Source organism: Meriones unguiculatus, chromosome 1, assembly GCF_030254825.1.
Source record: "Meriones unguiculatus strain TT.TT164.6M chromosome 1, Bangor_MerUng_6.1, whole genome shotgun sequence".
Taxonomy (NCBI): Eukaryota; Metazoa; Chordata; class Mammalia; order Rodentia; family Muridae; genus Meriones; species Meriones unguiculatus.
The window spans coordinates 70,747,475-70,763,587 of record NC_083349.1 but is presented as its reverse complement, the minus strand read 5'-3'; the positions used below and the strand labels follow the sequence as shown (position 1 = coordinate 70,763,587).

Genomic DNA, 16,113 nt, shown 5'->3' with positions numbered 1-16,113 from the left:
CCACCATTTGCCTGCAAATTTCAAGATTTCCTTGTTTTTAATTGCTGAGTAGTATTCCATTGTGTAAATGTACCACAATTTCTGTATCCATTCCTCAACTGAGGGACATTGGGTTGTTTCCAGCTTCTGGCTATTACGAATAAAGCTGCTATGAACCATTAACAAATGTCCTTGTTGTATACTTGAGCATATTTTGTATATTCTCCTAGGAGTGGTATAGCTGGATCTTGAGGATGCACTATTCCTAATTTTCTGAGAAAGTGCCAGATTGATTTCCAAAGTGGCTGTACAAGTTTACATTTCCATCAGCAATGGAGAAGGGTTCCCCTTTCTCCATATTCTCTCCAGCATGTGTTGTCACTTGAGATTTTAATCTTAGCCATTCTGGTGGGTGAAAGGTAAAATCTCAGGGTCGTTTTGATTTGCATTTCACTGATGATTAAGGATGCTGAGCATTTCTTTAACTGTTTCTCTGCCATTTCTTATTCCTCTATAAACTGCATGGACCAGTCTAGAATCAGAATGGTGGATCAATGGAAGTGAATAGAAGACCCTGACATAAATCCACACACCTACAGATACTTGATTTTTAACAAAGAAGTCAAAACCATACAATGGAAAAAATACAGCATCTTCAACAAATGGTGCTGGTCTAACTGGATATGTACACATAGAAAAATATAACTAGATCCATATTTATCACCCTGTACAAAACTAAAGTCCAAGTGGATCAAAGACCTCAACATAAAACCAGATACACTAAACCTGTTAGAAGAAAAAGTGGGGAAGAGCCTTGAACTTATTTTTGGCATAGGAGACAACTTCCTGAACAGAACACCAACAGCAGAGGCTCTAAGATCAACAATCAATGGGACCTCATGAAACTGAAAAAGCTTCTGTAAAGCAAAGGACACTGTCATCAGAACAAAACAACAGCCTACAGACTGGGAAAGGATCTTCACCAACCCTACATCTGACAGAGGGCTAATATCCAGACTATATAAAATACTCAAGTTAAACACCCACAAATCAAGTAATCCAATTAAAACATGGAGTACAAAGCTCTATACATTTTCTTTACTGTAGTTTTATATGGATGATCACGTTATCATTGTTGTAAACAAGGTTCCTAGCTTGAGCGCGCCCTCTTCTGACAGCTGTTTTCTGTGCAGTTTCATTTATGGACATCACTTGTGAACAGGTTGCTGTATGTAATTATCCTTAAGTTTATACTGGATCCTAAACCTTCCCTTTTAGACCCCTCGTTTGCTTCGAGGATCCATCTGAGGGAAACCCCACCCTGCCTATACATTTGATGCTCGTCCCAAAGCATCCTCATCCTTCCTGAACATTGTAGAGCTGCAATATAACTAGGACATCCACATCTATTTTGATATTTTGCACTTTGTATTGGGTGTTTCTTTCTAGAGCCAATGAGGCTATTCTGTTTGTATTTTATCTAAGTCCTCAGAACTACTCTTTTTCTTTTCTTTTTCAAAACTGTTGCATTTTGTTTTTTCTTTAAAATTTTTTCATATGATGTATTTTTATTGTTTTCCCTTCCCCCAATTCCTCTCAGATTCCCACCTCCCTATCCACCCAACTTCATGTTCTCTCTTTCTCAAAAAACCGACAAAAAAAATCCCCAAAACAATAACAAAAAAACAAATATGAAGACAAACAGAAAATCAATAAGGCAGAAGGAGAAGAAGGAGAAAAGAAGAAATAGAAGAAGAAGAAGAAGAAGAAGAAGAAGAAGAAGAAGAAGAAGAAGAAACAAAAAGCCCACAAACAAATAAACAAAATCCCCACAGAGTTTGTTCTGTGTCTGCCAAGCACTCCTACTTTTTCCTCTGGTGCTCATTAAGCCTCTGCGGGCCTTGTCCTCAGCTTGCATCAGCAGCACCTTTAACCAGAATTTAGTTTGTTTCTTGCTGGACATGTGATATGAAGGCCATGAAACTGTCGGTCTAGTAATCTTGTAAAACTCAGGGTAAAATAGAGTTGCATGCTTTCCCTGTTATTTTAATCTTTGGGAGGTCAAGTGGAAAGATTAAAAATTAGGTGTATTAGCTACGTTCCTATTGTAATAATGAAATATTCGACAAGAAGAAACCTGATGGAAGGCAATGTCCTTGTGACAGGAGGGTGATGCATCCAGCCAGGAGGCAAAGAACACTGAATACTAATATTCTGCAAGCTCTCTCCTTTTTATTCAGTCAAGGAAGCCAGCCTCATGGAAGGCTGCCCCTCAAAGTTAAGGTGGGTTTCTACACATCAGTTATCCTAGTATGGAAAATCTCTCAGGCATGCCCAGAGACTGGTCTTCTAGATAATCCTTATCCTGTCAAGTTGGCATTAACTATCACAGGTGGCTGCCACTCCCCTTCAATCCTAGAAGTAGCACAAACACATTTAACATCATGTTTATAACTTGCATAAAGAAACCCTTATCTTCCATATCTTATTAGTTGATTAAGTAAATGTAATCAAGTCCCAAAATGAGTCTCCAAATGAAGAATGCTGTAGTGTAAGGCACAAGGCAAAGACATCTGCTTGCTGTACTATCTGACAAGGAGCTGAGGCACAGGCAGGGACTGCAGACACGACTGCACAAGAGAACCATCTAAAGACAGAACATTGCAAAGACATCTGCATGCACGTGATATAATTTGTTTACCAAAAAAATCCTTGACTCAATTAAAGATTTAGCAATTTTGAACATAAAATACATGAACACAGCCTTTACATAGCCAAATAACCAGTTATCAACTTGATAGAAAAAACTACTTGCATGCTAAATTGCCACATTAGATATATGAAATGATGTTTAGATAGGTAAAAGTTAAAACTCTGCTGAAGCAGAGGAGAGATAGACACACTCCCTGTATTGCTGTCTGTCTCTCTGTTGCTCTGTCTCTCTTGTGTCTCTCTCTTTGTGGAGAATTTAGAAATATGTAACAAATTACTTTTACAATCTCATTTCTAGGAAATGGCCCCATAAGACAGACCACTAGTATATGAACAACTAACCCTCTACAAAATTATCCATTGTAACTAATGAGTAACAACCTGAGAGCCAACAGATAGGAAAATGGCTGAATGAATTACACTACATGTACACTGTGAACTATTATGCACAAATGTCTTAAGTATATCACTTTCTGTTTAAGAGAAAAGGTAATAAGAAATGAAATAAAGTACAAGGCAGAAGCAGGTAAAGAAACAGGTGCATGAATGACTAACTTTTCCATTTCGTTCTCACTGTAAATACTGTGTTGTTCATACAGAGAGAGACATAGACACACACACACACACACACACACACAAATCAAGGCAACAAAGATGGCAAGGGTGCTAACATGAATATAAGGAGCAACAAATGACTCCTCCTGATCTTCAAATGAACACTGTAACTTCTGGGTGGAGGCAATTGGAAAGACTTGCCTCAAAAACTGTTTAAGAGGGACTAAACTAAAAACAAAAAACAGCTTAGGAATCATTAGCTCCTTAGAGAAATGGTAACTTGAAAGCACAGGAGGAACTAGAAATATTCTGGTATGAAAAGGAAGTCCTCCAAAAGTGGCACGTGCACAGGACGCAGCTTGTGGGGCGAGACACTGACGAGATCTGGGACAACACAAACATGGAAATAAATAACAGTAATGATCCAGAATTCACCAAATACAAATAAGAACTTACAAGTTAAGCCAAATTACATAGCTACTACAATAATATTAATCAAAGTTTATTATGATAATTCCTACCCACTTCCCCCCAAATCAATATATCCCAGTAGTTTCCCAAAGAAGCAATGAATGGGGTGACATCTCAATGATACAAACTTGCGGTGAGGTAAAGACAGTGATAAAGGACACTCAGGGAAAGAAAACAGCACATACAAAGAGGATGAAAGCTGGAGACAATAAAGACAAAAGAGAAAAACAGTCTGCCTCGAAAGTCATGGCCAGAATTTAAACCTTTATTCTAAGTGCAACTGAAATTACATGGAAAATAAAATGGACATATCAAAGATACTTCAAACTAACCTCATGATCTTACCTCTAAATCTGTACTTTGGTGTTTCCTGTTACAGAACTGCATTATTATACATCCACTGGATATGCAAGAACTCAATCTAGAATGTCTCTGTGGTATCCCATGAGCTGCCTTCATCCATATATAATTCATGGCCATATCCTATTGATCTTATCTCCTACAACTGGTTTCAGCCTGTTATCCTATCTCACAGAGTAGAACTGCCTTACCACCGACCTCCTCTTACCATCTGTAGAGAGCCCTGTGCTCACAGATAGCACTAGGGAAAGGAACGCAGGAATGTGAGACTCACAGGGCTGTCTCCTCAAGAGAGGAGATGGGCACCTATAAGGCTAGGAGCAGATGCAGTGAATAACCCAGTGATCTCGACCAGCTCCTACAGGCCACAGCAGGATCCCCCAGACTGTTATGTTTACTGCAGACTCTTCCTCCCTAGACCTTTATCTTGAGCATCATTCTTCAGTCAATAGAATCCATCCTTAGGGAGATGCCGTCTGCACTTTATAACAAGCTTTTATCCTACTATCCTGCCCAGCTATCCAACTAAACAACTGCCCAACTCCTCAACAACTATCCCAAACTGTTTGCAATAGCAGCTTTCAGAAGGACTCCAATTTAGTTCTCTTAGGGTCTCAAAAAGAGAATGTCACCCTAGACATCAGCAAGCAACTTTAAGAGGACAATGTCCCATTCTCAAAACATGGGGTGGGCGGTTTTTGGTCGTGCAAGGTGATGGATGTTTGTCACCGTTAAAGGTGTGTTGGTTGCAAATTGTTAATGGTCTTGGTCAGAGGAAATGAATTAAAGGAAGTTAGATTCAGGTATCTCTTTTTCTTTCCTCTATTCTTCTTTCCTATCTAGTGTTAAGTAGAAAGGGGGTGCATAGGAATAATAGGATAAAGGGGTAGATTATTGAAATCTACTTTTAAACTAAAGTACTAGTCTCAAATATTTTACATTGATATGGATCACTGTATCTCCACAATACAAACATACAATGTTTCAAGACTTGTTTAAGGTGTTGTACCTATGCAACTGATTTAAAAACACAATATGAAGCTAACTGCTTACAAACTGCTTAGGGTTATTAAGAGACACAGGTTAGTAGTCAGTCAATCACACTTACGGTCATATTAGGTACTGGATTAGTTAATCACAAAATAAGCTTTATTTAGCCTTCTATAGATGTTTTCAAAGTTAACCAGAGAGTAAATAGCTAGAAACAAGCAGTGTCTGCCTATTTTATATAGTTTATTAATGTAAGAGAAAAAGCCTTTTACTGGACTAAAAGGGGGAGATGTTGGAGGATGTTTTGTGAACTGTGTATTCAAATGCTGATTTCTGTACCCAGAGATCTGGCTGCAGTCTGAACTTTGTCATTGTCATTACGAAGCATCTCCTGTCTTGGTATGCTATAAACATTGTTCTCCATCGCCTTCTGATTGGTTAAATAAAGAGCTGAACAGCCAATAGCTGGGCAGGAGAGGATAATGTGGGACTTCCAAGCCTAGAGAGAGGTCTCAGATAGGGACTAGAGGAAGGAGAGGTCACCAGCCAGACACAATGAAGAAGCAAGTGCCAAGACGAGACTAAGAAAGACAGGTAATGAGCCACGTGATCAGTACTGTCAGGTTAGAATAGCTAAGTATCTGCCTAGCTACAGTGCCTGAAGCTTTTAACAGAGCCCTGTCATTATTCAGAGCAAGGGTGGACAGAGAAAGTCCTTACTGATACAGAGAGAGGCTGAGGAAGATGCCTGAGGCCTCAATACACACCCATGGGCACCCCTCCCTTCAACCAGGCAACAATAACACAGATGACCTGGGGTAAGACTAGGGAGGCTGAATGAAAGAGAGAAAGGCACCCAGGCACAGAAGACAATGTACAGTAGGTGTATGTACTTAAAGCAGTGGAAATACTGAAATCAAAACCACTAAAGATGAAGTTGAAGCAGAGATCCAGAAGCAGACAGAAAGACCAAAAACAAAACAAAACAAAAACAAAAAACAAAACAAAGAAACAGTCATTAGGCTTCTGGTCAGACTAAATCCCTAAGAATGTGCCATAAAATGATCAACATTTTCATAGGAGCTTAACTATTTAAGAACACAGAATAGATAGACGAGTTGTGGGAAAAAATATAAACTACACATGGATAAGAGTGAACACAGCAGACCTGACTGACTGAAAGGCCTGTGTGTAAGAAGGGCTCTGGCCAAGCATCTCGATTTGGGAGGGCTCTCACCGCGTCCACTCTGTGTGCAAACCCTGAGACTGATGCTGATCAAATGTCTTCCTATTGGGAGTCTGCTGTTCTGGAATATGACACAGCACAGAAGCTGCCTGTGAGCATCTCCACTAAAATCTTGGGAGGTGAGCCTGACAACTCAGACCTAAGTTCCTCGTTGGCTGGAGGACTTGTGTGGTATGCATACCCATCAAGAGAAGATTAGCACCTTGCATCTGGTCTCCCAAGATCTGTTCCTTCATAATTCCTCATTCTTGGCCTTGCTCCTGTTCTTTCACTGTAATCAACTGAAACCACAAAGGCAACTATACTATGAATCCTGAATCTGAGCCCTTACCTGGTCCTCTATATGAATTATCATTGAGGTGGTTTGGAAACTGACTCAAAATGAAACTAAACTTAATTCACTTCAAGGTTTGGTTTCAACATAAAGTTAAGAGATGTACTTCTGTAGACTTGAGTAAAGTGTCCTCACATACTGGATGACAGGTACTAATGTTTACTCAACAGTAATAAACAATTCAGGTTTAAAAAAAAACCTGATGCAAGATGGGTGGCAATGGCAAATCCCTTTAATCCCAGAACTTGGGAGGCAAGTTCCAGGATACCCATGGCTGTTACACAGAAACCCTGCCTCAAAACAAAACAACAACAAAAAAACGCAAACAAAAAAACAAAACAAGAAATCTGATGCAGCAACACATTAAATATACCTAGACATCACATTAAAATAGGCAAAGCTTTTCCTAAGAAAATGCTTTTGCATAAATCAAGAATGTGATAACTACCATTGTCCTAAATAAGTACTGTAACAATATACTTTTCAAGTATTAGCATAAAGGAGTTAAAAATCTTAGAAATTTTCATGTAGCAAGCAGAAATCACTTGGGCTCTTTCTAATTCAACATAAACATGTGTTGAATTACTATGAACTAATGACCTCAGGGCATTGTTACATCCTTTAAAATGTTTAAGCATTAGAGTAACTCACTACAATTAAGCATTATTTGCTTTTTGCTGAAAATAGTTTTTCATATGCTATTATAAAAATGATACTGGTCACTATTACAGACCTGAGTTTAAAAGCTGTTGTTTATTTATTTGTTTGTTTGTTTATGCTGGCATTTTGATAAAAGTCTTGCTACGGAGTCCAGGCTGGCTTGGAATTTGTAATTCCAGCCTCTGCTCATTGAGTGAAGGTTGCACTACCATTGCTGGATAAGAGTGGGTAGAAACAGAGCCTCTTTTGAGGTGTTTGAATTAATGAGAAACTCCTCACTCTGCTGAGCAGCTCTTGTGGGCTGGGATTTAAAATGCGATGCCAGCCAGCAGGGCAGGGAGAACATTTGCTCCAGTATGTTCACAAACGCATCAGATAGTGGAGGACATTTGGCTGCAAGAGAGCAAGTTTACTCTGGCGACAGCTCAATGAATTTCCTTTTGATAATTTCTGGGCATGTCTTTTTCAACATGAATTATCTTCTGACAATTAAAAAGCTCTTGAGTTATCCAGATTTTCATATAGTAGCATATTACTTCAGCAATGTTTCTTTAAAATTACAAGGGTAAGAACACTTAGACAAACAGTATTTAAAACAGTCAAATGCAGAAACATAAATTAGTCAGTCCATAGCAGTGGTTCTCAACCTTCCAAATGCTGTGACCCTTTAATACAATTCCTCATGTTGTGGTGACCCCAACCATAAAATCACTAGATTCCTACTTCGTAACTGTAATTTTGCTACTATCACGAACTGTAATGAAGGATATCTGATATGTGACCCGTCGTGGGGTCACGACCCACAGGCTGAGAACCACTGGTCTACAGTCTACCAGTCATTTGGGTAACAAGTCATTTGGGTAGCAAATCACACCCCCTGTATGCTAGTAAGCTCTTTATTTGATAAAATGACCAAAAATTACTTTTAAATTCCCTGATTTGTCAACTTTTATGTTATAAGTACTTCCACTATGGCCAGTTTTGAGCTTAGTTGGGTCATAAAACTGTCTATATGTCTGACAAATGGGTCCCACTAGTCAGGAGGATTTGGTGCTACTGAATTTGGTGAACAGACTGAATTTCTTCCAAAGGGGCCCAAATTTGTCTTTATAATGTTAATTATAAAATTAAAAACAGGAGTGAAGTACCTCCACACCTCGTCTGGAAACAGCATCTTTCTCTGTAGCTCTAGCTGGCCTCAAACTCCTCACTTTCCTACCTCAGGTTCCTAAGTGCTGGCACTACAGGCATCGCTACCACATGCAGCCATTCTGTGTTCAGGCAGGTTTGTTTTCTGTGTTACTACCGTAACAACTTTTAAGTGTAGTAAATTCATTCACCCTGTTGGAAAACTACCTCCAATCACCATCCCTATCTGAACGGCTCGCCTGGCAAAACTGAAAATGCCAGGCATAAAGCCAAGCCCATCCTGGGCTATACCAGAGTTCCAAGCCAACCTGGGCTAGGAATGAGATCTGTCTCAAATAAAACCCTGTGACTAGTCATTGCACAGTAAGCCTTTATTGCTTGTCCCACACCAGTTTACTTCCTATCTGTATGTTTCATGCTAATCTAGATATTTCACGTAAGTGGACTGTGTGTGTGCGAGAGACAGGGGGAGTGGAAGAAAGTGGAGATTAAGACTGGTTTATCTGACTTAGCATAATGTCATATTTTAAGGGTGCTCAAAGTTGTCAACATTTCCTTCCTTCTGAAGGCTGAATGGCTGCCCCCAGCGTGCATGCCTCTCTTTCCTCTCACCCTGCAGTAAAGTTTTGTTGTTACTGTGGCTTGGCTGCAGTGACTAACGAGAGTAGATAAAGGTCTGTTGGGGATTCTATTTTTTCATGGTTTACTCTTGGTAGGCTCTGTTTTCAGACAGTTCTTTTTCATTACTGACACACAAGTATATATGCTCTTTTAATTATTTCAATGGAATGAGTAGTAACAGCTTCATTTGCATCTCTGATTTTAGTAATCTAGCTTAGATTGTCAATTATAATGATAGTGTCAAGAAACCAATTTTTAGCTTCTATTATTTTCCTACTATCTATTCAGTTTCTCTCTACTCAAACCTTCATTGTTTTGTTCTGTCTGCTAATTTAATGGAAGTTAGTTTTGTTTTTTTTTTTCTGGATCTTTATGCTGTTAAGTTTGCTTGGTATATTTTTTATGTTTCTGTAAGTATTCTTTCTTATAATATGGCATAAATCTTCATTTCTAAGTATTTTCTAATTTCCTTGTAACCTCTTTTTTGGTCTGTTGGTATTTAAAGATGTGTTTAATTTCCACAAAGCTTTCTTCATTACAGCTTTCCTTCTACTGATTTCTAAACTTTACAGAGAAGACACTTGGTATATTCTTTTAAAACCTACTGAAAAAAAACCAAAAAACTGTGAGCTAATATATGGTCTGCCCTAGAAAATGGTGGTGTGCACTTGAAAGAAATGTGCAATCTGACACTGTTAAGGTGTTCTCTATAGGCTATAGGCCTAGCTGGTTTACTGTATCGTTTAAGTCCTTTATTTCCTTACTTACCCTCTGTCTGGATATCGTATTCATTATTGAGAATGGGCACTGAATTCTTAACCTACTATCATAAAATTGTCTACTTCTCCCCTCAAGTCTGCCAATAACTTTTAGGCTAATTTTTACTATGTATGTGCCTACTAGTCTTGCAGAAATAAAGCTACAACATCATTGTTACAATAATGTAGTTTTTATAATTATTACGTATTTACTTTTAAACCTGTTTCTACTCAGGCTTCAGAACAGTATCTAGCCTCTGTTCATGTCCACCTGCAGGACTCTAAGGACAGCCTCTCAGTTCTTGCCTGTGCATTTGGATGTTTTCTTTTCTCTCCCACTTGAGAAACATAACTTGCAAACTCTTTTACAAAGTCGTCTTTTTTAGGAATTTGAATCCGCTGGCCCACTGCCTTCAGCCTACAATCTCATCAAAACCCAGCAATCTGAGGAGACTGCTGACTTTCCAAACTCTCTGAGTACAATGAACTGCTTCTCTCCTATTGCTGAGTTCTCTTTGTCTTTGTCTCTCAGCATTGATTCTGGTCTTGTTCTCTCTAATCCATTCTACTTAAGCATTCAGTGAACCACACAGGTCTATATTCATGTCTTCCATGAAGGGGCAGGTTTTGGCCATTACTTTTTTAAAGCCTGTACTACAAAGCATGGTCTACTTAATGGTACTCCACATGTTCCTTGGGCTCTAATCTTTTCAAACATTTTACAAAGTGCTCAACCCTTTCTGCTGCCCTGGCTATAAGCTCAGAGTCCTCTCTCTTGCTGCTTAAGTCTGCTTCCAAGTGCTCACTTCAATAGCTCCATCTTCAGCTCCAGTGTCTGCTCTGTGCTTTTTTAGAGCTACTCCTATCTCTTAACTGTTATCTCCTTTTAATCATGTACTGTTTTATCTTTTCTACATCTCTCTGCTGTTCTTTAAGCATCTTTAATATTTGTTTCAGAGAGTCTCATACGCCCGCCATTTGGTCTTTTAAAGGGACAATTTCTGGGGTTTATATTTTCTTTGAATAGGCTACTTTTCTTGCCTTTTTTGTTTAGTTTTAAATTATCAAGACTTTTGCCGAAAATATTCAGCAGCTCTGCCTTCAATAAAATGAGAGTTCTACCCGAGACAGACTCTGTCAACACAACTATCTATGCAACATCACTTCTGTTGCTTCTTCCTCCTCTATCTTCCTAGAATCCTTTCTACTTACAAGCATTATACTTTTCAGAGGCTTATTTATATATACATGTGCTGTAAAAGAAATTCCAGAATTACACATCAACTTGCAGAAGACAAAGATCCCTCAGAGGAAGTCACTGAATTTGCTCTGGGTATGGGGTCAACCAATTAGGCTAACTACTGAAAAAGGAACTTTTTTATTTGACTGGTTCAATTGTTATCTTGGAGGCTCACTGTCTCTGTCTGCTAACCTAGGCCTAGTCCTGGAAGCTTTCAGCCTCCATACAATCTAACCTAGACCTAGAATGTTTTCAGCCTCTTGAGACTTACTGCTTAAAAAGCTCACCTTCTCTTGTTCTTTCTGAGCTCTGGGCTGGCTGGTTCAACTCAGCTGTTCTGGCTCAAACTCCTCTCCCAGCTGACTTACTGAATCTGGCTTTTCTCTTGGCCTCTGAGATGTTCTGCTTGGCCTCAAACTAACTCAAGCAATCTGCTCTAATCTCCTGGCTCCTTCACCTGAGTTCTCTCTGCAACCTGTCTCTCTATTACTGTCCCGGTAAAACAACTCCTCCTCCCTTTCTTCCTTCCTCCTATTTTTCTTCCTCCCTCCCTCCTTCCCCTCCTCTGCACTGCTCCTTCAGTAGCTTCCTTTTCCCCTCTCTTCTTGTGAGAGCTGGGCATATCCTATTCTGTCAAAACTTTCTCTGATTCCTCACCTTTTCTGCCACTCAGCTAGGCCTCATTTTCAAACATGGGTAATTCCTTCTACAAACTAACTTTACCTTCATTGTTTGGGATTAATGGTGTGTACCACTAAGCCTGGAACTAAGCTTTTTGTAACTTGAACCTTTCTTTTTACTAGGCTGGCCTTGAACTCAAGCTATCTGCTCTCCTCTGTCTCCTGAATTAAAGTTGTGTTTGTATTCCAGCAGATCACACAGATCTAGAAGGTCTTTGGATGTGATCTCTTGCCAGAACAACTATGTTCTGAATTAAAATTCCTCTACAAACTACACTGTCATTTAAGGGTGACCTTAGATAAAGAAACACTGGGATTCTTAACATAGTATGTTCTAAAATACATTTTTACTATGTATCCTACAAAAAAACCAAACCAAACCAAACCAAACAAAAAACAATGTTTACCTTTGCCATACCCTCAATGGAAGAAGACACTCTGAGTTATTACAAATGCTCTAAAGAGCACTTCACAACATAACCTTAACCTATCGGTCTTTGTCTCCATTTATTTATTTACTTACTTTTATTTTTTAAAGATTTATTTACTTATATATATTTTTGGTATGTGAGTACTGTGTCTGCATGTACACCTGCATGCCAGAAGAAGGCATCAGGACCCATTATAGATGGTTATGAGCCATGATGTGGTTGCTGGGAACTGAACTCAGGACCTATGGAAGAGCAGCCAGTGCTTTTAACTACTGAACCATCTCTCTAGCTCTTGTCTCTTTATTTTTACCACAAGCCCTGCCACAATAAACCTATTCTTGGACCAAAAATCCTACTTTTTCTGGCATTTATGCTTACTTGCCTGACACTTTCTCGACCCATTTTCTATTTCACATGCATTCTTGCTTAGTTTTAATTTTAGGTCAATTCTGTTTCACTGGAAAATCTTTTTAAAGTGTCACAGGCAAAGTGAGTTATTACTGTCTGGGGTAGAGAGGTTCACAAGACTTTTAAAAAATTTACATACATAAATTTTACAAAATAATGGATTTTGCCACCTTAATGCTCTTATTCAGATCTGTTACACATTTCCTAAAAACATACTTATAATGACATAACCATGCTCAACCAGTGTGCTAGCTAGAGTAAGAAACATAGGCATATGCTACCTAGGGTATAACAAAACCGTTCTTAAATCTACACACATGAGTTTTTGATGATCTAGTCACTTGTAAATCTTTTGGTTAGTGTTTTTAAAACAGAATATATGACAGCTAAAAAGCGTCTCAGTCTTTACTAATTTTAGACGTCATCAGTGGCCTTATTCAACTGCACTCCTCGCTATCATCCATCCATGCACACCCCAATATCTACTCACAAAGGCAACAACTCTACTGCTTTCCCACAGATGCCAGGCTGATTGATTAGTTTAACTTGAATTAAATGAAATCATTTTATCAATTTATTTACTCTCATATTGTTTTTAGAAAGAAGTCAACAGAAAATAAAAGTCTGATTATTTTCTAACTTGGACAGTAAACACGAAGTATAATACCTTCTATCTCCAGAAACACTAATGCTCTAAGAGGATTTCCTAGCGTGCTTTGGAAAACATTAACTTTAATAATCATTTGTTAATGACGAAAGGTCAAAGAAAAGTATCTGCTGTACTTTGCATTCCACTGTGGTTCACGTCAGAAGTCTAATAACATTTCCTGTTAAGAAATTTAAATCTCCTGTCATCATATGGAGAAGAGTATAAAATGTGGCCAGATGTTTCACTTTTTTTCACAGAACAAATTTAGTTAAGCCTGGGATAGAAAAAGACTTTTCTAAATATCTCATCATGACAAAAGTAAATTAGGCTCAGACAAAACCTGAATCCTAAATTTTGGTTCTCAGTTAGGCAAACCATGATCATTAAGTTCAACTTCTCATGAAAAAGCACATGAAAATCAGGCACAGTGAGGCAAGCTGTGCCTGGGAGGCAAATCAGGGGATCTAGAGCTTCACTGCCAACCTGATAACCCTGGCTGTGGTGTGCTATCTTATCTTCACATTAGAAAGTGCAGGGAGACAGGGAGACAGCCTTTAGCTCACAGGGTAAGATCACACTCAGAAGCTCCCTAGTCTTGCGAAAGGCTCATTCTCCTCCGAGAAAGGAGTATGATCCTTTCCAGTTCTTTGCACAACAGTCTGTGAGAACAAATCAAAAAAGCAGGTACCTTTATCAGAGAATTTGTGCTCAAGGGCATGGAGATCAGGCAACAGGTGAATACAGTTAATGCAGCAGTACGTGAAGAAATCAAGGACAACCACTTTCCCACATAGATCCTTGTAAATAGAAAGGGGCTCCTCTGTGTTCAGCCATTCCAGCCCTGGAATTCACAGAAAGCAAATTACAACGATTAAAGGAAACAACAACGGGGTCATTTACACAGCTATTAAAGTATTAACTATACTTTGAAGTAGCTAGAAACAATTTAAAGAAACTAAGAGCTGAAGCTGGATAGAGGACAGACACAGCAGTCCCAGCTGTCTCTGGTGGATTCCCCTCAGATCCTTGCAATGGACCCTGGACCTTGTCAGTAGACCTACTGCAACTTTACATACTGCATCCTTAAGCCAGCTTCACAGTTTGAGATGCGGCAGCAAAACTGCACACTTTGCTTTTCCTCACTCACAATTTGAAGGGCTAAAAATCACTCTTACAAGAGATCTTAGAACCACAGCATGTGGTTGTTCTTTTTTATGGAGTCAAGAGATTTTACCTTTTCTTAAAAGAGGAACTTTATGGCTTCTCTGTGGTGTATCCAATAAACACCATCATTACTCTTGAATGCTGGAGCCATTATTAAGTGGAATAAGAATTATTTAAGCACAAGCATCATGGTCCCAGTGAAAACCACAATAACTGCTTAATGACTAACAGTGGGCAACACACACAATGCTGAGATGTGGACAAGGGCTGACCAGTGTCATGGACAGAAGGATGATTTACTTCCTGGAAAGGACACAAGAGGACGGCACACAATTTTAGCATGCTACTCAGAATGTACCACTTAAAACTTATGAGCAGTTTATTTCTGGAATTTTCAATTTAATAGTTTGAGCAGGTGATTAACAATAGATCCCTACACCCAGTCATAAGGGCAGACTAACGGAGCAAGGACTACCAATAACAAAAACTGGTTGTTCAATTATACCTCTAAAAATAATGGTCTCAAACAAATTTATATTTCCACTAAATACTCCCAACTAAAGTATTCAGGGTTCAGCGAACATTTAATTATTCCTTTTGATAAGCATTAACTATATACCTAATTGATGACACAGAACTATTAATTATACCTACTAATTAAGATGTAGTTCACACCTCACTTGCAATATATTTAAGAATCTGCCTCTAAATTGTTAAGGGTGCCTTAGTGAGGGCATAGAGACAGTTATTATATGTAAGTTATTGTGCCAGGTGTTTACCAGATTTAATGATAATAATGTATATAAGTAGCAATAATTACAATGAATACAACAAATACCCAACACTTAATAAGTCTCCTTGTTTTCTAAGAATTTATCTGAATTACTTGCACATAATATCATTAAAAGGTAAATATTAGCTCCACTTTCTGAGTAAAAAAAAAAAAAATCAAGACCTGGAAAAATAAAGTAATGTGCTAAAAATCAAAAAGCTCACAAAGGAGGGTACAGGGATCTAGGTTCAGGCTGGCCTGGATCCACCGTTCTACTGCAGGTGATATCTTTCGACGAACGAGTGTTCTCTAAGCTGATCAGTAACTGCAATCACACTGAACATGACTTTACCTGAAAATCTGCTTTGTCTTCAACATTCTGTCCTTAAAAATTGGGTCCAGCAGATATCAGAGTACATCAGAAACAAAGCCTGATTAATATCTAGTGAGTATGACTTGAGTCATAGTGGTCAAATACCGTAATAATATAGTAAACTTATAAACACAGAAAAAAATAGAAAATGAAAACATTCTCCCACAAATCTAGCTTCTGGCCTGCTAGTTTATAATACTGTATTCACTATGTGCTTTATTACAAAGTTTTCAGAAGATATGTATACTTCTGTATATATGTATGTGTCATTTTGAAGTTTCTCTGATGGGATAAACCAACCTCTGATGGGATGGAGCCAATTCTTCTGCAATTCCGCAGTATTTCAAATCCAGTATAATAAATAAATCCAGTATAATAAAGGGGGGAGGGGTATGCCCCCTCAAGTGCAAAAGGGGAAGAGAGATATCCAAGACTGTTGTGGGACTGAGGAGGAACTGATATATCCTTCCGGGAGATACCTGAACCCTGCCACAGGTAACAAATTAACTATGCATGTGGTTTCAGTGTCATGCCAGGATACATGCCAACTCCAGCAGACTA

The 16,113-nt window shown here is 38.7% G+C and overlaps 1 protein-coding gene across 2 annotated transcripts in view; it reads right to left on the bottom strand.

The window, feature by feature from the left end:
- Positions 1–16,113, bottom strand: part of Nhlrc2 (NHL repeat containing 2) — a 53,863-nt gene that overhangs the window by 36,727 nt on the left and 1,023 nt on the right. For both annotated transcript variants that reach the window (XM_021630994.2, XM_060391584.1), the window contains exon 2: positions 13,932–14,084. In XM_021630994.2, the coding sequence (XP_021486669.1) occupies positions 13,932–14,084 (153 nt within the window). The remainder of the gene's footprint in view (positions 1–13,931; positions 14,085–16,113) is intronic.